At 40.4% G+C, this 21326-nt stretch overlaps 1 protein-coding gene across 1 annotated transcript in view; it reads left to right on the top strand.

The window, feature by feature from the left end:
• The window catches only part of LOC126107948 (peroxidase-like), a 113166-nt gene that overhangs the window by 27288 nt on the left and 64552 nt on the right, over nucleotides 1-21326 (top strand). The window contains exons 4-5 of the mRNA XM_049913343.1: nucleotides 1488-1686; nucleotides 20583-20780. Of these exons, the coding sequence (XP_049769300.1) occupies nucleotides 1488-1686; nucleotides 20583-20780 (397 nt within the window). The remainder of the gene's footprint in view (nucleotides 1-1487; nucleotides 1687-20582; nucleotides 20781-21326) is intronic.

The raw sequence follows: 21326 nt of genomic DNA, 5'->3' as shown, positions 1-21326 counted from the left end.
TCATGGTAGATTTAGTGAACTGTCAATTGGTGCCAATTAGCACAGAAGAAACATTGCCTAAAATGCCTTCCAAGTCAGATTTCATACAGTGCAAGGTGCCCACATCTTGCTGCACGGAGGTGTCGGGTAGCTCTTTCGCATCATCCATGTTGGGAGTCAGTGCTACGATTCTGTATCCACAATGATCTGGGACACACACAGGTGCGCCCTGCAAGAAGAACTCTAGAAGCTACTACAGTTCAGTTAGGTAGGCAATGTTGCATCAGTATCCATGGGTAATCTGTTTCCCAGTTTACTGAACAACTTCTCAGCACTTAAGGAACCTGCAAGTGGCATTAGGAAGTGCAAGCATTGACACAGGAATATGTCCATATGACTCGAGGGCAGCCTGTCTCCTGTCATCCATGATACGTGGTTCCAGAGAATCTGCTCACAGCACAGGCATAGTTCGACCAGCTGCTAAAAACGGATATTCTAACTAGTTATAACAGTACATGGATATCACCAATTCACATGTTTCCCAAGAAAGATAAATCCTGGAGGATATGTAATGATTACAGAGCACAATTCTGGCTTGGTACCCCATTCATAACATGACAGAGTTCAACAATACCATTAGTGGTGCAACAGTATTTAGTGTGGTAGATTCTGTGAAAGTATCTTCTCAAATTCCCATGGCTTCAGCTAATAGTATAAAAAAGAAAAAGAACACACACTTCAAATTTTTTAATACTATTTCATGCCATTCAGTCTCAGGAATGCTGCACAGACTTAGCAGAGGTTCATGCATGAAGTGCTATGGGAGTTGCCATTTGTGTTTTGTTAGATGGATTACATTTTAATATTCTCTACTTTGGTAGATCAGCATTCAGACTGCCTGTGGCAGCTTTACTGCCTGGTGCAGGATTATGGCATCATTATTCATGAACTGAAGTGTGTCAAGGGAGAGAGTGAAGTTCGTTTTCTGAGATACTTAGTTTCAGCTGCACAGTTGGCACCATTACCTGAATGGATCAAAGCAGTGCAGCAAATGACTCTTCCCAGTACATAAAAAGGTCTCCACAGAGTTTTGGGCATGCTGAATTCATAGCTGCAACATTATGCATTATGGACAGGGTCTTCCCACCTGCTCAGGATTTAGATGATCTAATGCAATAGTTGAGCAGAATTTGGCATGATATGCCTCAGGAGGACATTCAACAACTCTGTCAATCAGTGCAAAGCTGAATAACTGCCTGCATAAGGGCCAGAGGTGGACCTACATATTACTGACTTGCTTAATTTGTAAAGCTCTTTCTCTTGAGTAAATCATCAACTTTTTCTGAAATTATAGTTATTTGTTTGTCTGCAAATGAACACAATGTCTACTGATTCCCATCCTATTTGGATAATTCCTTTATAGTGTATCACTTTTTTTATTTTAACCTAAATGTCATAGTTGTCATTTACTGATTCCTTGGATTATCTTTCAAAAACTCTCTTAACAGATGAATGGTGCCACATCACACTTAGATCTTTCTGTGCTCTATGGTAACAATGATTTGGCTAACAGTGGACTTCGTAAAAATGAGGATGGTCGCCTTGCAGTATCAGTTTTCCATGAAGGACAATTTATGCCCCTGACACCTGACAGTCCTCTACCATGTGCTTCTCAACGTCCTTCAGACACTGTCTGCTTCAAGAGTGGTAAGTGAAGTGATTAGCAAATACCAGACTCATAACAATATGTGCAGTTTGAAATGTAAATTACATGAATGTTCTTTGAGCTACTGATTTGCATCATATAATTCATTAATTCATTAATTAGTTGACAGAGGTAGACATATGAATACACAAATCAGTAAATACACATAATGTGTAAGTAGAACCATGTCTGTGGTGTCGAATTTGCCTGTTGCCATGGTATTGATCAGTACAGTAAGTGTGCATAAGAATTATGCAGAGAGTGGAGCAGATCATGTGTCAGAATAATCAAAAAATGAGATGGTTTTTTTTATGGGGCAGGAAAGTACTTGATAAACCAAAATTATATATAGATATTACAATAAAATTCACATAAACTATTACTGCTTGCAAACACATTAAGTAAGTAATAGACTTGAAACAAATGATTTTGTACATAGTTCAATTTACAAAAGTAGCAGTTACAAGTGCAACTTCCTATTAAACAGCTAAGTCAATTTTCAGCCTTTTAATGACAGATTTCTCTATAGTCCTTTTCATCACATTCTTCACAAAGGTTCAGTCCTCATTACATATGGAAAGCATCATATATTTGTGTGTCCCACTGTTAGCATCTTATTAGGCACTTGTTAGGTCATTTCATCCTGATATACCTGAAATAGTACATACAATCCTTGCACAAAGGTGTACAACTGGAGCACATACATAGGAAAGGAAAAATTATATAATAGTAGATCCTCAGATACTGGTCTGTCTGTAATTATAAATAAGAAAAATGGTTATTCTAATTAAGTAATCTTAGTCATATTTGTAATCAGTGTCATAAATCAGTATTCAAGATCTATATTTTCCATAAGTATTGAGTTCTTTCTATGTGTGCATTGTGTATATGATTTTCATAGAATTATGCAAAAAGTTTTGACAGCAACGCAAAACATTAAACAAGTCAGTAAAAGATGAAAGAATAATACATGCATGGTAATTACGATCGTACAAATTTGTATTATTTGTGCAAACAAAGTTGACACTCAGCGCAGTGGCTGATGGGAGCGATTGTAAATAGGAAATGCCTTTATGGTTGCTCGCATCAGCCACCTCACCAAGTGTCAACCTTATTTGCATATATAGTGATGAAGACAATGTAGAATACTGTAATAATACATTCTTAAAAGGGTAGATAATTAATAGCTGGTAAAGTGGCTAATTGTGTGCTTGCACAAAGAAAGTGTAGGCCAAAGTTTAACATAAAATATAAAATATATCAGCACTGAGCTAATGGTGACAAAATACTCTCACAGATACACACATCAAATAAATATCCTGTTTTGGATGGCTGCTCCTTTTACAGGATTTTCTGCTGACAAGTTTAATCCAGACACTGATGCATTCAAAAAGGAAACTGATCCTAAAACTAAACAAATTACTTACCATTTGCTTCTAAATCAGTGTGGAAATGTAATAAGTTACTCTTAGATGTGTAAATATACACTTAGGGACAAAATGATCAAATGGGATACTTAAATCATCTATTTCCTATTCATTCTTATGTCCAACCTTCTTACAGAAATAACAATTAGATCTACAACTTCACTTCCCCTGTTTTTTCTCAAAGTTTGAGGCTTTATTATGAAAAAACTTACAACAACTCTACAATTCCAAATATTGGCCATTTCTTTCTTCATCTTTCCAGCAGCATACAAATCCTGCGGTGGAAGAACTGGACATCTCTTTAAGGAGATCCAAAAATTGATCCAATTTTGCACATGACTGGAAGTGCTGATCAGTCAGGCCATGTGCCACTGATCGAAAAAGGTGTTAGTCAGAGGGACAATGACTGGAGAATATGGTGGGTGGGCTAGGACTTCCCATTTCATTGTCTCCAAGTACGTTTTGATGAATTTTGTGACGTCAGGTCAAGCACTGTCATGGTGCAAAATCACCTTTTCATGCCTATCGTTGCTGTATTGTGGCCATTTGATTTTCAGTGCTCCTCTGAAAGGTATCAATTGCTTTTGCTAATGATCTCTTGTGATTGTTTCTGTTGACTTGAGTAGCTTTGAAAACATTCTCTCTTCCACTACCATTCTGTCTCCAAAGCCAAAATAGGTCCATTTAAGATTACTACTTGGGCTGTTGCATTTCCTCCAAGTTTATTTTTGAGGCTAATAATATGTTTGTAGACAGGCATGTGGTGGTGGCGTTGATGATACACGCTTCGATGAGCCATAGTGCTTCAATGCTGTTGCAGATAGAGCTCACAGCAGAATAGTTCCGCTGGCACGGACTGCCCGCTTATATAGGAGACAAGTGACCTTGATTACGTAACATGCTGATAACGGACGTAGACTCTGCAGGCACCAGCAGGAGTGGCTTATCCCGGATGCACACTGTAGCCTTACTAGCAGCGGGCTCCTTTGGTGAAACAATTCTCTGCAATTTATTTCCCTAATAGTTGCCTCATCATAGGTCTTACCCATCATTTTATGAGCCTCAGTTACAGATTTCTTCATGTTAAAGCATAAAATTAAAACTGCCCACAAATGACAAGGATTGGGGTCAGGCAAGCACAAATCGACTAATATTCTGATGACATTTTGTTTACAAATACATAAGCTCATTGTATGGCACTTACAACCTGCCACCTGCACCACTACTTGCCTCTTCTGCCATCTGTTGCAAGATGTCAGAAACAAAGTTGTAGACCTAATGCATCAATCGACTTACAGAGATGGTTGGGTGTTTAATCACCTAAATCATAGTTAAAGTACTAAATTTGTATCTCAAAAATATGTTTCCTTTGTCATGCATTTCTTTACTGACTGTAAAACGTCTTATAGCCAAGTTTTTTCTCCAAACTACATATTTAGTCTGACTAACAAAATGAAGATGTATATTAGGAGGGAGTGTTGTACCTTGGAATATGTTTCAGATTATTGCCAACAGCTAGTTCTGTAACATAAATGTAATATGCGTTCTTATTCCAGTTTGAAGTGATAGCATTCACTTTATGTGTGTTGCAAAATTTCTTCTGAAATAATAAGCATTCTCCTGAAAAGTAAGGTTTTCTCGAATATGAAAAACTTCCGAGAAACGACATGGTCATCTACCGAGCAACAAATATTCTATTCAGATTTAAAAGTACTGCAAGCAAGGAAATCTTGTCAATACTGCTTTTAATAGTCCATGTGTTACATTATTGCTCTACTACATACCAATAATCAGAAAGTGAAAGCAAATTAGAAAGGAGTGTTATCAGAAAACAATTACATGTTAAAAATATTGTAAAACAGAAGTAATTGCCAACTGACACAAATTCCCATTTTCAAGTAATGGAAAATTGTTAAGTCATTAAAGAAACTCAGTTCATTTGGAAATAACACATGTTCCACAGTAAAGAGATCCTCAGTTCAAGGTACAAGGTGATGCATGACTGACAAAATATGGCTTAATCATCCACAATTTATGGAAATAGTTTCAAAAACCAGACTTTTACTCATCATAAAACTTAGTAACTGAAGACTGAATGGTATACTCAACAGTGCTGTAATACATTATACAGGATTTAAATGTGAGTATGTAAAATTCATAATATTTGCAAATGCAGTGGAAAAGAAAACACAACCCCAAGTCTCACAACAACAAAAACATTATCAAATACTGGAAACTGGTTATGAAGGCTCTAGTATGCATTTCCTCATGTCATCCTAGATTTGGTCGTGAGACTGAAACATGAACCAGGAAACATAATGTGTTTTGAGGTACACTAAAGTCCAGATACAATGCTGTCCCCTATGATCATAAATATGAAAATATGATTATTTCTGTATAAATTACAGTGAGTTCTTACAGACTTATGGACAGTGTCCTCATCAGGTAAAATTGCTGTCTCCCTCATAACCAGAAGCATGTTAACTGTTTTCAGTCAGTGTTTTACATTGAAGCACAAAAGAAACTGGTATAGGCATGCATATTCAAATACAGAGATATGTAAACACACATAATATGGCACTGCAGTCGGTAATGCCTGTATAAAACAACTTCTTTCTGGCACAGTTGTTAGATTGCTTATTGCTGCTACAATGGCAGGTTACCAAGATTTAAGTGAGTTTGAAGGTGGTGTTACAGTTGGCGCATGAATGATGGGACACAGCATCTCCAAGTTAGTGATGAAGTGGGGATTTTCCCATATGACCATTTCATCAGTGTACCATGAGTATCAGGAATCCAGTAAAACGTCAAATCTTTGACATCGCTGCTGCTGGAAAAAGGTCCTACAAAAACAGCACCAGTGATGACTGAAGAGAATCGTTCAACGTGAAAGAAGTGCAATCCTTCTCCAAACTGCTCCAGATTTCAGTTGTGGCCCATCAACAAGTGTCAGCATGTGAACAATTCAATGAAACATCATCGATACGGGTTGTTGGAGCCAAAAGGCCTACTTGTGCAACCTTGATGACTGCACAGCACAAAGCTGTACACTGCGCCTGAGCCCATCAACACTGACATTGGACTGTTTTTGACTGGAAACATGTTGCCTGGCCAGACGAGTCTCATTTCAAATTTTAATGAGCAGGTGGACATGTATGGGTATGGAGACAACCACATGAATCCATGGACCTGCATGTCAGCAGGGGACTGTTCAAGTTGATGGAAACTCTGTAACAGTGTAAGGCGTGTGCAGTTGGAGTGATATAGGATCCCTAATATGTCTAGATATGGCTCTGACAGGTGACACTTACATAAGCATCCTGTCTGATCACCTGCATCCTTTTATGTTCACTGTGCATTCTGACAGACTTAGGCAATTCCAGCAGGACAGTGCAACACCCCATGTATCCAGAATTTCTCCAGGAACACTCTTCTGAGTTTAAACACTTCCGCTGGCCACCAAACTCCCCAGACATGAACGTTATTGTGCATATCTGGGATGGCTTTCAACATACTGTTCAGAAGAGCATCCCCTTGAACTCTTACAGATTTATGGATAATCCTGCAGAATTCATGGTGTCAGTTCCCTCCAACACTGTTTCAGACATTAGTCGAGTCCATGAAACGTCATGTTGCGGCACTTCTGTGTGCTTGCAAGGGTCCTACACAATATTAGGCAGGTGCACCAGTTTCTTTGGCTCTTCAGTGTATTTTCATTCATTATGTAGTTTATCAACATTGAGTCATCACATCGTGGTATAGTTTAGAATTGCAACCAGGACATGGTATATTATGTGGTTTTCATTTTAACAGACTGTTTCTAATTTAAACATTATGTAGCAAAAATCATTACTATTTAGTCATTGTACCAAGACATCACAATCTTTGTACAAATCGATCCACAGCAAGTGCAGTAAATCAGTCATCATTGAAAATCTTCAAGGCTACATTATGTAACATCAGAATCCCTTGTTTTACCAGTCACCAAGCTCAAGCCTACATCCATTGGCATACTATAATCAGTCAACCACTTAATGCAGGACAGTCCTTAACATAAGATCTTACAGCCATTCAACAAAATATGGAAAAATTGTGACAAATGCATTCTTGAACATAAATGCAGATGCTACCCAATCCTGCAATTTGCACTGTTGTGTTTGACCATGAATGATACCTGTGGAATGTCCACATGTCTATTATAGTCAGAGCAGTGTTCTGTGTAGATATAAGTACATTATGTTAGAGCTAAGTGAATTTGAACATGGGCAAATTATTGGATTTTGTATGATGTGTGCTTACATTATGAAGGTAATTGAAGTGCTGGCAGTTCAAGAGGCATCTTATCAGATATTTATACCGCATACAGGAAAAATGAAAAAACATCGGGAGGAGTTCCAAAGGCAGGGAATTCAGGGTCAGCTGGAAACTTATCAGTGATCTAAATGCCCACAACAGGAAACATGGTGCCAAAGCCATAAAACCTGGACTATAGAGCAATGGAATGAGGTCGTTTAGCAGGATGAGTCTTGTTTCACACTGTTTGCAGCCTCTGGCCATGTTTATGTCCCATGAGTGAAACATGGTGGGGGTTTGGGGATGATTTGGGCAGCCATTTTGTGGTATTCCATGGGCCATATGGTTACTCTGCAAGGTCACATTACTGCCAAGGATTATATGGGCATTTTAGCTGTCAGGTTCATCCTATGGCACAATATTTTTTCCCCATTGGTGATCCAAAATGACAGGGCCTCTGTTCAAAAAGCTTACACCATCCAGAACCAGTTCTGTGAGCATGAGGATGAATTTCCACATGTCCCCTACCCACCACAACACCAGAATATTATTGAGACTTTGTGGTCTACTTTGAAAAGAAGGTGCGATTGCTACCCAACTCCATAATGGTTATTTCAACTTTCCACTATTTTGCAGGAATAATAGAATAAGATTCCCTTGAAAACCGTATTGGGGCTGTGTTTATCCATTACAAGATGTTTTCAATGTAAACAAGTTTTGTACACTGTACGAGGCACAGTAATGTAATCTGTTTTTGGTGTTTCCAAATTTTTATCCACATGTTCATCACCACATATTACAAATAAAGCAGAATCATGCAGTTCACCTCTCAGCATCAGAAACATCACAAAATGATCAAAATCAATATGGCAGAAAACAGTAAATTAACATTAATATTCATAGAGTCGTAATGTAAAGGCCAAGCAGCATAGCAGTGGAAAAAGAAATTGTCTGTCTATTGTTGATGAAGACCTCAATGGCCGAAAGCTCTAATTGTGAGAGTCTTTTTGCTGTGCCTGTCTGTGACTCAGCATCTCCGCTGTATGGTGAGTACCAACTTTCCTTGTCATATATTGTTATATTTCATCTTGTCATGTGAAAATCAGCAACAGATGGCTATCGAGCTGCATGGCTGTGAGACGTGTGGAAAAGACATAGCAAAGATGTGCTGTACGGCTGGAGGGCCTAATGAGTCATGCGGCATGTTAGCAGGGTGTCAAGACAGGGTTGGATGTAGTAACATGTGTGCTTTGCTGTGTTCCCAAGGTCAGTGACAGTGAGTGTTCTGGGTAGAGCAGGAGATGAGAATGGTCGGATGTTGAGTGGGTGTGAGTGGCAGGAGAGATCAGGGTGAGAGATCAGGGTGACACATGCACTCCCACTGTTGTCATCATGACTGTTGTGTGTCAAGAGAAGCCAGATGAGGGCATTGGGTGTGTTGTTTCTACATTATGCAAGCAATGTGCTTCTTGTAAAAAGTGTGTCCAATGGTGCACAGCATTGGTGTAGTGTTAGTGAACCACCAAGAGCTTCCCAGCTTGGAAGACACACTCCTGTAGTTTTTTGATGGATGTACAATTGTCTTCCTGTTGTTTGTCTTGAATGCCCAATGTACTGGGTAGGGGTATGTGCCTGGGTGAAATATCTTGGGATGGAGCAGCTTGTGTCAAAGTACAGGAGCACAGCATGTTGTATGACTGGGAAGAGATGAAAATGTCACAAAAAGTCCATCTCTAGGTTTGATTTTATAATGTCCTCAATAGAAAACCTCCATGTCAGGTGGCGAGACGGTGACAGTTGTAAGGTCTGGGTCATGGATCCAGGCACTGTGTTTGACAAGTTGGCAGCCTCACGAAGTTGCAGTGTCAGAGGTCCATCCTTTGTCGATGAGCTATTAAGTGGTAGAGCATTGATGTCAGAACTTATGTCTGACAAAAGGTGGCTTATCACAGTGCTGAAGGCTGACTACCTGGTTTAAAAGACAGCCCTCATAAGTGCACTTGTCATGATCGGTCATGAAAACATGTTCAGTGCAGGTGAAAATACAGTCACCATGCACGGCACAGAATACATGGTTTCCCCATGCAGACGTCATAACTTACTGCTAGTTGCTCCACAGTATGGCAGGAATACAGTTCGTTTAGCCTCTTCTATTGATTCACCAATACTGTGGAGCAACTAGCAGTAAGTTAGGATGTCTGCTGCAGAAACATGGGCTAAGACCAGTATTCCGGCCCACGCCTAAGATACGAGATATATTGTGCCCTGTTAAAGACAACATTGCTCTTCGAGTGTCCGGTGTGTATGGTGTACCCTGTGAATGTGGCAGCATGTATATTGGACAAACAATTCGCATGGTTGCAGAGTGTTGTACTGAGCACAAGCGCCATATAAAACAAAGGGAGCTTAACAAGTCGGCCCGACAGTCAGTGAACTCCTGACAACCATGGCGGAGATGGGGCCATCGGAAGCTCAAGGATTTTATTTGAATTGACACAACTGGAAAACCAAGAACGTTTTATTCAAGTATGCTGTCGCAAAAGACTCCGAGGACACATTTGTTAAGTTCCTTTAGGCAGCACTATTACACAGTATCTTTCTAAACAATCATATATAAACATTGTTACCTATTCCTTCCTGACTTTTTAAAATCTGGAATCAATTTAATAATTTTCATCAAATTCTGACAGTTATTAACTGTCGACTGACGCGCGCCTGCCACATTGGATCAATCTGATTGGCTGCTGATGATGTCATCATGCCTACATAAGCGAGAAACCATAGCAGCCCCAGCAGTCAGTGAATTCCTAACAATGATGGCAGAGATGGCCATTGAAAGCTCAAGGATTTTATTCGAATTGACGCAGCTGGAAAACCAAGAACATTTTATTCAAGTATGCTGCCACGAAAGACTCCAAGGACACATTTGTTAAGTTCCTTTAGGAAGTACTATTACACAGTACCTTTCTAAACCATTGTATATAAACATTGTTACCTATTCATTCCTGACTTTTTAAAATCTAGAATCCATTTAATAATTTTCATCGAATTCTGACAGTTATTGACAAAAATACTGATTGAGGTTAACGTTATTCCCATCGGTTAATACATATCTGTTCTAAGAAATATCTAAGGAGTGGATTGTGTGAGTATAACATGAAAGGATCATGTTAGATTAATAATAACAATAGTGAATTGTAATTTATTCATCTCATTATGTTCATTTTCAATCCATTTGGTTTTGGAGACAGGTCAAGTTTACACTACAGGTAAAATAATTTTTACACTCACAAATAATAATATAACACTAAAATTATATTTGAATGAACAACTGTATACAATTAGTGGAATATGTAATAAGTTGTATTTGGCTAGAGTTACCAGTTTGTCCTAAGTGAATTTGTGGGAGTGACAAGTTAATAGTTGGCAGGACACTGAAACACTCTCTTTGCAAATGAGGTTCTTTGGGGAAAACGACAGTGTTTCATTTCCCGCATTAATATATGTTTGTATTGTGTTCATGTGGTATAATACAAGTGGTTATTTCCAGTACAAAAACCACACAAGCATTTTCTTTTATGTAGTGTAATTACCACTACATAAGTGGTGACCCCATAACTACCATGGTGTGGCAGTAGACAAGTTTCTTTACACATTTTCCGCGCCGTCTTGTATCGACATGTCGTCTGCTGAGAACCTCTTCCCTGACATTGACGGCGTCATCCAGAATATCAAGAACAAGCTTGACATTGTGCAGCAAACTCCTCAGTTTACAGTGCCACAGATTCCTACATCTCATACTGAGTTCGTCCACAATGTTACGTTTCCAACAACACCACATGTACCGGCGGTGCCCATGCTGCCACCACAGGATACTGCCTCGCACAACCAGCCTGCAGGACACACCGATATCAAACCAAATGTGCTTGTGTTTTCATCATCCATGTTGGTGCCACTCCCATGAGCTTCAAACTTTCCATTCACTGGCTCTCGCAGCCCACCCGCTTTGCAATTACAAATTTGGCCCCTGCCTTTCATTCCCGAATGTCCGGAAATTTGGTTCACTATTATGGAGAACATTTTCATGCAGCAACAAATAGTCGATGATTTTGAACAGTTTATGCTAGTGATATGCCATCTGGACTAACATGCTTCATCAGTGATATCAGATATAGTTATGCAACCTCCACCACAACAAGCTTACGCCATTTTCAAGACAGATTTTGCATTGCACAAAACCAATGGATCAGCGGATAACACAGCTCCTGTACCACGGGAAACACGGTGACAGGTCACCTTCAGACTTTTATTGGCATTTACGTGCTATGGTGGACCCTTCCGTGTTCTCAGAAACATTACTTGTGTGCATCTGGCAACAGCAGTTACCTTCACAGGTGCACTTAACCTTAATGGTGTATGAGGGCCGGTTATTAGGCAAGTTGCTGCAAGTAGCCGATAGAGGGCACTCCCTGCTCGACTCGCATGCCACAGTGGCTGCCGCCACAACCACCTTGGCTAATGGCTCCCGCCGAGCACTGCCGGAGCTGATTGACACAGCGCCTCCAACTTGTACCGCTACGACCACGCAACGAGCACCAGACGCGACCGAAGATTTCTGATCTCCTTGGAGCACCATCGATCAACTGACCATCCAGCTGCAGCAGTTAGAGCCATGTGACGTTGTGGCAGCTGGCATACACGCGTCCTCGCTAGCCAATGCACCTGCCGTGTCACGTAAGCAACGGCACCTGTTATTGCTGGTTCCACCAGAATTTCGGTGCGCAAGCTACGAAGTGTAATGTTTTGTGCTCACACCCAAATGCATCCCATGGCCTGCTTTAGGTGCAGCCGACTGTGACAATAAGCAACTGTGCTAAACTCACAGAGCATGGGAGGAGGGCACCCCCATTTCAGCGTGAGCCTATGTTAAGCGGTCAACTTCTCCCACAGCTGTCAGGTACACGGCTTCACAAAGACTTTTTGTTCCTGGTTGCTCTACGGGATGTTTTTGGTCGACACTGTCTCAGATGTCAGCACTCTGCCTGTAAATTTCTTTCCTTCGGACAAGCATGCCTAAGAGACCACTTTGAAAGCAGTCAACGATTCAGTCATCCACATATATGAACAGGAAACACTGGCAATGGACATTCTGCTACCAGAAAAATGCAACTGGACCTTTGTTATGGCAGATATTGACCAGCCTAGACTAGGTGCTGATTTCCAGGCAAAGCATGCATTGCCCATGGAGTTACACAAGTCACACCTTGTCCATTATACCAATGGATGGGTTATCTTGGGAATACAAGGACATCTGCCCTCTCATGCATGCCCAAGAGTAGACAACCTCAGAGCGCCCACCTGGGAGGACACCATAGCAATGAAGGAGTCTGACCTGCAGATGGCCCAAATAACATCAGTTGATGTTACAACAACAGGCTCCCACTGCTTCAACCACAAAGGCAACACTCAAGCCACGACATGGAACAAGAAAGAACAGGGTGAAGCATGAGATGGTGCACCACATCCATACAACTCCAGGCCCACCAGTTTCCTCACATGTTTGCAGGCTTGCACCTGATAGCTTGCGGGAAACCGAGACCGTTTTCATTGAGATGCTGCAAGAAGGAACTATACAGCCATCCAACAGTCCATGGTCCTCTCCTCTGCACCTTACTCATAAAAAGAAAGGGTCATGGTGCCTGTGCAGTGATTATTGAGCTTTGAATGCCCAAACTGTTCCGGATAGATACCCTGTGCCACATATACAGGATTTCACCCATTCACTGGCTGGGATGACTATATTCAGTGATTTAGATTGCAGTAAGGCTTATAATCAGATCCCAAAGGCAGAGCAGGACATGCCAAAGACTGCAGTGACAACCCCATTCAGGCTGTTTGAATTTTTGGTGATGCCATTTGGGCTGAAAAATGCTGCCCAAACATGGCAATGGTTTCTGGACAGCATGCTAAGAGGACTACCATATTGTTTCTCTTATCTATACAATATTCTGGTGTTTGCTGAGAACATTTATGACCATCAGAAACACATAAATGAGGTGCAAAGCAGGCTTAGTGCTCATGGAATAACACTTAACAAAGACAAGTGCATGTTTGGGGAATCCGTGGTGACCCACCTGGGTTATAAGGTGTCAGCTCAGGGCATTTTCCAACTGGAATTGTTACCCTACCAAGGTCCCAAAACTACCATGATCTCTGACAATTCCTAGGAATGATAAATTTCTATCATTGCCACCTGCATGGAACAGCAGCTATCCAGACACCATTGAACAGTGCCTTATCTGGACAGAAGAAAATTGGCAAGCACTCACTCCCATGGTCACCTGAGATGGACTCTGCCTTCAAGACACTGCAAAACAGCCTGCATGATGCAGTGGGGCTCGCATATCCCACACAAGGAGCTCAGCTAGCCCTATCAGTGGATGCAAGCCAAGTTGCAATATGTGCAGCACTTCACCAGAGACTGAAGGGTCAGTGGCAGCAACTAAGTTTCTTCTCACAAAAGCTACAGATGGGTCAAACTCGTTGGAGTGCATACAACAGGGAACTCCTTGCAATGTATGAAAGTGTCAGGCACTTCCGCCCTTTCATTGAGGGCAGACTGTTCACCATATACACTGATCATAAACCTCTCATGGCAGCTTTCTATAAAATCAGTGATTCATGTTCCCCCCATCAGGCCTGCCATATCGAGTTTATATGCCAGTTAGACATGCGTCACATTGATGGGGCCGACAACATTGTGGCAGAATATTTCTTGCGCATTAAGGGGGTAAGTCCAATGTTGGATTATTCTGAATTGGCAAGGGTTCAGGCTTCAGATGCACAGCTGCAGTCCTTGATGGTGGAATCATCCACTGGCCTACTTTTACAACTTGTGGACGCCCCATGCAGCCATTTAAGGTATGGTGCGACACCTCTATGGTTAGACCACGCCTGTACATCACTCCCCAGTTCTGATGAAAGGTGTTCTACGGCATTCACAACCTGGCACACCCAGGAACCAATGCCTCAGTGAAGTTAGTGATGGACCATTTTGTGCGGCCTTCTGTCAAGAAAGATACACGGGAGTGGGCCCACAGCTGCTATCAGTGTCAATGTAGCAAAGTGGGATGCCAGGTTCACACTCCAGTAGGACAATTCCCAACTCCAACAGCGTGTTTTTGGCATATACACATTAACTTGGTTGGACCTCTCCCTCCTTCAGAAGATTACAGGTACTTGTTTACAGCAGCGGATCGTTGCACACGGTGGGCAGAGGCTACACCAATCAGGGACATTTCTGCAGAGACTACTGTGCGTGCATTCTTGGAAACTTGGGTAGCTTGTTTTGGGTGTCCATTTTTCTTTACCACCGACCAAGGACGCCAATTTGAGTTGACACTGTTCCAAGAACTGTTGAAGCTCTGCATCTTCCAACAAAACTGGACAACTAGCCAGCCAGCAACGGTTTGGTGGAAAGGTGGCACCAGACTTTAAAGGCTGCCCTGATGTGCCACGAGAACTCATGGGCTCAAGCTTTGCCATTGGTTTTGCTGGGATTATGGACCGCATTAAAAACATACATCAGTTGCACCTCGGCAGAGTTAGTATACGGAGAACCACTACGTGTTCCAGCGGAATTCCTTGCACCAGTTCCTATCCCAGATGACACACAACTACCCCACCTCTTGCAACAAATGAGGAAGCAGGCAGAGATGCTACGTGTAGCACCCAGTGTTCACACACAAGTCCCCCGATACTTGCTCTCACACCATGCTCTGCACAGATCTGGTATGTCATTCTATACAGCCGCCGTACACCAGACCATACCAAGTGCTAGAATGGGGCATACACACAATGGATATCCTCCTCCAGGGAAAGCTGGCCAACGTTTCAATTGAGCAGGTAAAACCTGCTTGGACAATGACAGCACCGTCTGCAATCTCTCAGACAACTTCAGACAAACCTCGCAATGAACCCACAACCTTCACAGAGCCACACAGCTATGACCCACTGGAGCTCCACATCATGGGACCTAATGCATCAGCGGAATCATCGAGCAGCACCCACACCTGCACTATCTGCACTCGGGCAGGCCGAGAGGTGAAGTTTAAGTACCCCACCATACCTGGTGCTCCGCACTTCAGGGGGTGGGAGGGTTATGTGGAAATGACAAGTCGATAGTCGACAGGACACTGAAACACTCTCTTTGCGAATGAGGTTCTGTGGGGAAAACAACAGTGTTTCATTTGCCGCATTAATGTATGTTTGTATTGTGTTCGTGCAGTATAATAAAAGTGATTATTTCCAATATAAAATGCATGCAAGCATTTTCTTTTATTTAGTGTAATTACCCCTACAAATTCATCCACTGAGTAATGGCATTTCAGTACCAGTGCCATGTGTAGCTTTCTCTTCAGTGGACCGAACTTCATCTGCATTGACTTGCTCCCTTTTAATTCATTATAAATTTTCAAACTCATCTATTGAAGAGCCTGTATATACAGTTTTAAATGGTGGGTAGGAATCACAAATTTTTCTTTGATTCTTGTATCATGTGTGTGACCAAAATAATTTTTCTCAAATGCTTCCTGTTTGGTACATAAAATGAAAATAATCTCATAAATATATAGGAATGGGAGAGAGAATATTTATAGTTTTCTAAATAATGGGTAATGTGGTTCTCTGTGATGTACCAGGCACATATTCCATCAACATATTTCATACCTTTAGTATCAGTACTATTTTAGCTGAGTTTCCCCAAAACACAATACCATACATAATCACTGATTCAAAGTAACTTACACATGCCACCTTTAATGTGTCTACGTAAGTTGCAGTTGGCAATATTTGCATTGCAAGTGCACTACTGCCTAGTGTTTTAGTTAGACACTCAATGTATTCCAGCCAAATCAAATTTTTATCCCAGTTTAATCCTAAGAATTTAACTGATTTGATTTCTTTTGTAACTTTGCTTTTGTGAATTTTTTTAAAATTCTCACATTTTGACTGTTTGATTTTGAATCACTTCATATGTTTAGATTCAACCCAATTAGCTGAAACCAAAGCTTCTAAGGTAATGAGGATATTGATCAGTGATTCAGGAATTGTTTCTGCATCCTCATTTTTAGCTAGCACACGTATCATCTGTACACAGAACTGATGGAGAGCTGATCTTTAATGGTAAATCATTCATGTAGAACAGAAACTTTAGTGAACATTGCATGAATCCTTGTAGGACATTCTGAAATGTTGTTTTCCAGTCAGAATAATCTTTTGCCCATTTAAAATAGTGATAACTCTTTGCTTCCTGTTCCACAAGTAGGATTTTAGCCATTACAGGTCACTGCCTCTAATGTCATATGTTTATCAAGTTTTTAAATAAGGGAGACATGGTTCACAGGATCAAAAGCTTTTATAAGGTCACAGAAGATTCCTGCCTCATTATTGCTCTTATCTAATGATGATGTGCTTACTTGATCAAGAAAACTGTTTAGTCTACCACATTTATAGTGTTTTTTCCTAGTTGAAAGCCAAATTGATTGTTTAGGATAATGGATTACTTTGAAATGAAGTTTTGGATTAGAGTAACAGCAACTTTCTCGGATATTGTAGATATGAATCGGAGAATTGAGATAAGACAATAATTTTCCATGACCTCCCTTGACCATTTTTTACAATGGAGTTTTACACTGGAATATTTAGCACATCTGGGAAGCAGCCTTCTGCAAAAAGTTGATTAATTACTGATCTAGTTGGAGTATAATTGTGTATTGCTTTAATAATTTTGTTGATAATCCCATTTCAACCTGCAAGATTTCCATTATTTAATGCTAAGATTGCTTTTTAATTGGTATTCAGAATTTCCATTGAGGCTAAAGGGATTTTCTTTGTTGTGATAATATGGTATGGTACATTGACATCAGACAATGTTATATTTGTAAAGAATCCATTGAACCACTTTGGTATTTGAGTTGAACTTGCAATAGTGTTCCCTTTGAGGTTAATTTTTGAAATTGTTATGGTACAGGCTTTCACACCTCATTCAGATTTAATAACTGGTCACATGATCTTTATCATATTTTTATCGTTTGAAATTATCATGTTATTTTGCAATAGTTTTCCTGCTTTGACAACCATTTTAAATATAATCTATGCACTCTAAAATATTAAATGAAATAGGTATTTCTATTATATTTTAATTCTTTGTATCTGTTCCTTACACAGGAAATTTTTATGCCCTGCATGATCCATGAGCCACTTGAATTTATTTCTTACTTTATTGTTCCAGGGTCTAGTAGAAAACGTTTCATTAGACATGGAGAAAACAATTCAGGAATTTTCTAAAATCTGCAGATGTCAGCACTGTGATAAAAAGGCCATTTTCTCTCATTCGCTATATTACTAAGCCTGAGCAAATTTTCTTGTCAAAGCAGCTTATAATATGGGTTTTCATAGCTAAAATGTACCTGTCATACTGTTGCAGCTCAACGAAGAATGCACAGTGATCTGAGACAACTGAACACATGCAGAATTTACACACATCTTCATATACATAATTTTAGTTTAAATTTTGCTGATACAGTTTGCTGATGACTTTTTTTTCTGTTAGATTTTTTAAAAGAAACTTCAGTTTGAAATGATGTCTCTCCATGAAATCAATAAACTTGAAGCATTGCTACTGTAGTGTCAAATCTGTAAGCGGTGGGCGCGAGCACTTCTGACACCAAATCTGTAGGTGGTCCCATTCGCCTACGGTGGACTGGATGGCCGAGTGGTGATGGCCGAGCGGTGACCTCTCCAGTTGTCAGGATGCTAGGAAATGACTGTGGACACATCAGAAATGCCAAAGAAACATTATTAATTCATAACACCTTTATTCCTGCCGAGTACAATGTGGCCCACGTAACACAGGCTGGCTGAGCTTAGTGATATCAACGACCTTCCCCGAGTCCTCGCTGACTCGCAGTGATGACACCAGTTCTGGGCCGCACAGTCTTGCTAGCGCAGCGCCGCATGCTGTGATGTAGCAAAGGAATGTCCTTGCTTTGTACTTTGGCCGTGCATGGCTGGTGGCGCCCAGCTGGCTAGCTGGCTTGGCTGCGGACAGCAAGCCGCTACGTGTAAGAGGCTCCCGGTTGGAGTCCCAGCACTGTCGGCATGAGAGGTGTTCTCGTAGTGCGGAGTGTACTCTATCCCACCTTGTCTTCTTCCCTGCTCCTCCTGGTCTGCGGTGGCCGGGCGGAATGGGCTGCAGTCCCCCAGCGTTGTCGGCTCACCCGTTTGTGACGGCAGGTGCACAGGGCCTAGGCCCCGCACGATCTCGACAACGGCTCACTGATGTGGTCAGCATTGGCAGCGAGCGAGTCTGCTGTGATGTCTGCTAATCCTGGGTAGATGATTGACAGCGGCAGCAGATACGACCAGAGCTGGTACTGTCCCCTCATGTCTGCTGCTGGATGGGCCGCCCTTACTGCAACATCTTCTTAATAAAGATTAACATGTCGATCACTGAGCTGAGCACTACACAGCATCCCAGTACACATCTAACTGCAAGTCTAACTGCGAGTGCCTTGTTGCTATCAAAGCTGGCATATTTAAAGGAAGTACGAGCGACGTCCTGACGTCATGCTCGTTTGTAATGAACGCATTCGTTTCACTTATACTGCTGACTTATCTGTCGTACTCGCCCCTTAGGTGTTCTTGCGACAGAGTTATGTGTTGTTATGGCAGACTTATGCGGATTTGTGAAATGCATTACAGCTGACACTATACCTCTGTCTTGCACTCTACGAAAGTCTCCGTCTAACACAAACCCGCGTGCTAAGCAATTCTCTCTCGCCTGTTGTGTGTAACCAGGCCATTGCCCCTGCGTGACGACACATTCTGATACATGTGCAGTCCTCTTAGCTAACCTACTGCCTCTGGCTCTTGGCATAGGCAACAAAACTTTGACAATGTTCCACGTTTCCAACTCTTTACTCTTCCGCGACACTACACTACTTTCACTTGTGATATCAATGTTAAAATCAGCAACTACTAACAGTGTTATCCCATTTTTCTCTATAAAGATCTTCTAGCATATTTAATAGCTTAGATATGAAGAGTTCTGTTGTTGATCTCTCTGGATTATGTAACTCGAAATTGGCGCAAACATCTAAATTCTGAACTACTGCTCCATGTGCTTAAATTAGCTAGTAGTGTCATGGATCAAGAATCCCATCTGATAGTATAGCATTGGACATTCCAATGTGTATTCTTTGTTCTGTTTCATCAGTCACTATCAGAACATATCTGAAACAATCATTGTGTCTCAGATAACACTCCACAAAACATACTAATTTTGTAACCCTACCGTGTGAATGTATACTTTCTTTGAGGTTGGGAGGGCTTGTTATTACCAAAATCTATTTGAACAGCATTGTCAAACATATTGCTTTTTCATCTTCTATACTTCTAATTATTGCTGCAATTGCAAATTTCCTGTCAGCAACAATTCATATTATTATTAGTTATGCATATCATATAAAACTGCACTAAGATTCTCTGATTCCTGATGACGGTTCTAAATTTTATAGTCTGGTAATTTTATTCTAATATTTTTGATTTATCACAAAACTGCAATACAATTACAATGTATGTATGAAATTTAATGATGCCTAAAGGTTATTAAATTAAAAACGTCATCAGTGAAACTATCAATTTGATTATGTTATTATACAAGAAAATGGATCAGAAAAGGAGGGAGAGTGATGGCTGCCTGTGGTGCAGAATATTTATATCATTTCTCACACTTTGTAACTTTGCTGTGGAGCATTTATTTAGATTTAGATTCTCAAATAAACTTTCAGCTGATGTATGTGTGGCGTTATATTGAGATCTAACTCTGCTGCTAGGTAATAAAAAGTAACAAAATGTTTTTGCTACGAGTCACATAAGCTTTGATTAATGATTACTCTGATCTGAATGTACTATTGACATAAACAGAAATACAGAATTCACTGGGAGGTACTGGAAAAATGGAATAGCTCTGTGGAAACTTTATATAACATATAATTTTTGCATTTTATTGTTTTATACTTGCAATGTCTTAAATTTGAAAACAAGATCCCAGTTCATAAATAAATAATTCCTTATTGTTGCACTTCACTGCAAACTCTCAATTTATACAATTACAGCTGATCCTCGTACTAATCAGCAGCCTCTGAGAAGTGCTATACATGTGCTATTCTTACGAGAACATAACCGAATAGCAAAAATTCTTGCTAAGTTAAATCCTCATTGGAAAGATGAACAACTCTATCAACAAGCAAGGCGGATTCTGATTGCTATTTTCCAACACATCACATATGAAGAAATGTTGCCAATTTTGATAGGTGAGTAGAAAAAAATAATTTCTAGAATTTCTAATGATTGTCCTATGTAAGAAAGCAGCAGAACAGTAGCTACACAACTTCATATACAATTTTTTAAAAATTTTGATAAGGCTGTTTCAGTGGCTGTTATAACAAAATGTATGCTCCATAGAGTCACTAACCTGTTTTTTGTAGTGATGCATTTTGAAAGCAGTGGTAACAAGATAACGCAAAAAGGACAAAATGTAGAACATCTCAGGACATCGTGCTTATTTGACTTATGTTCATAAATGAATATCAGTTTAAGATTCCAAAATGTGTTGTTGATTATAAACACAAAATTTTTAACGACTGGTTATGGAGCATTTCTCATGCTTATTTTTCATATCTGCAGTATCAGTTCATGCTTTATGCAATTTTGTCATATGATGACATGGTTGGAGAATGTGATTGTTATTTGAAGACAAATGTTGATGGTGTTGAGACAGCAATGAGCCACAAATTTATTTTAAGTTCCGTCATTCAAAAGATACCATTACCGGTTTCGAATCATTACAATTCATCATC

The sequence above is a fragment of the Schistocerca cancellata genome, chromosome 1, assembly GCF_023864275.1.
Source record: "Schistocerca cancellata isolate TAMUIC-IGC-003103 chromosome 1, iqSchCanc2.1, whole genome shotgun sequence".
NCBI classification, from domain to species: domain Eukaryota; kingdom Metazoa; phylum Arthropoda; class Insecta; order Orthoptera; family Acrididae; genus Schistocerca; species Schistocerca cancellata.
This window is presented reverse-complemented; position numbering and strand designations above follow the sequence as displayed.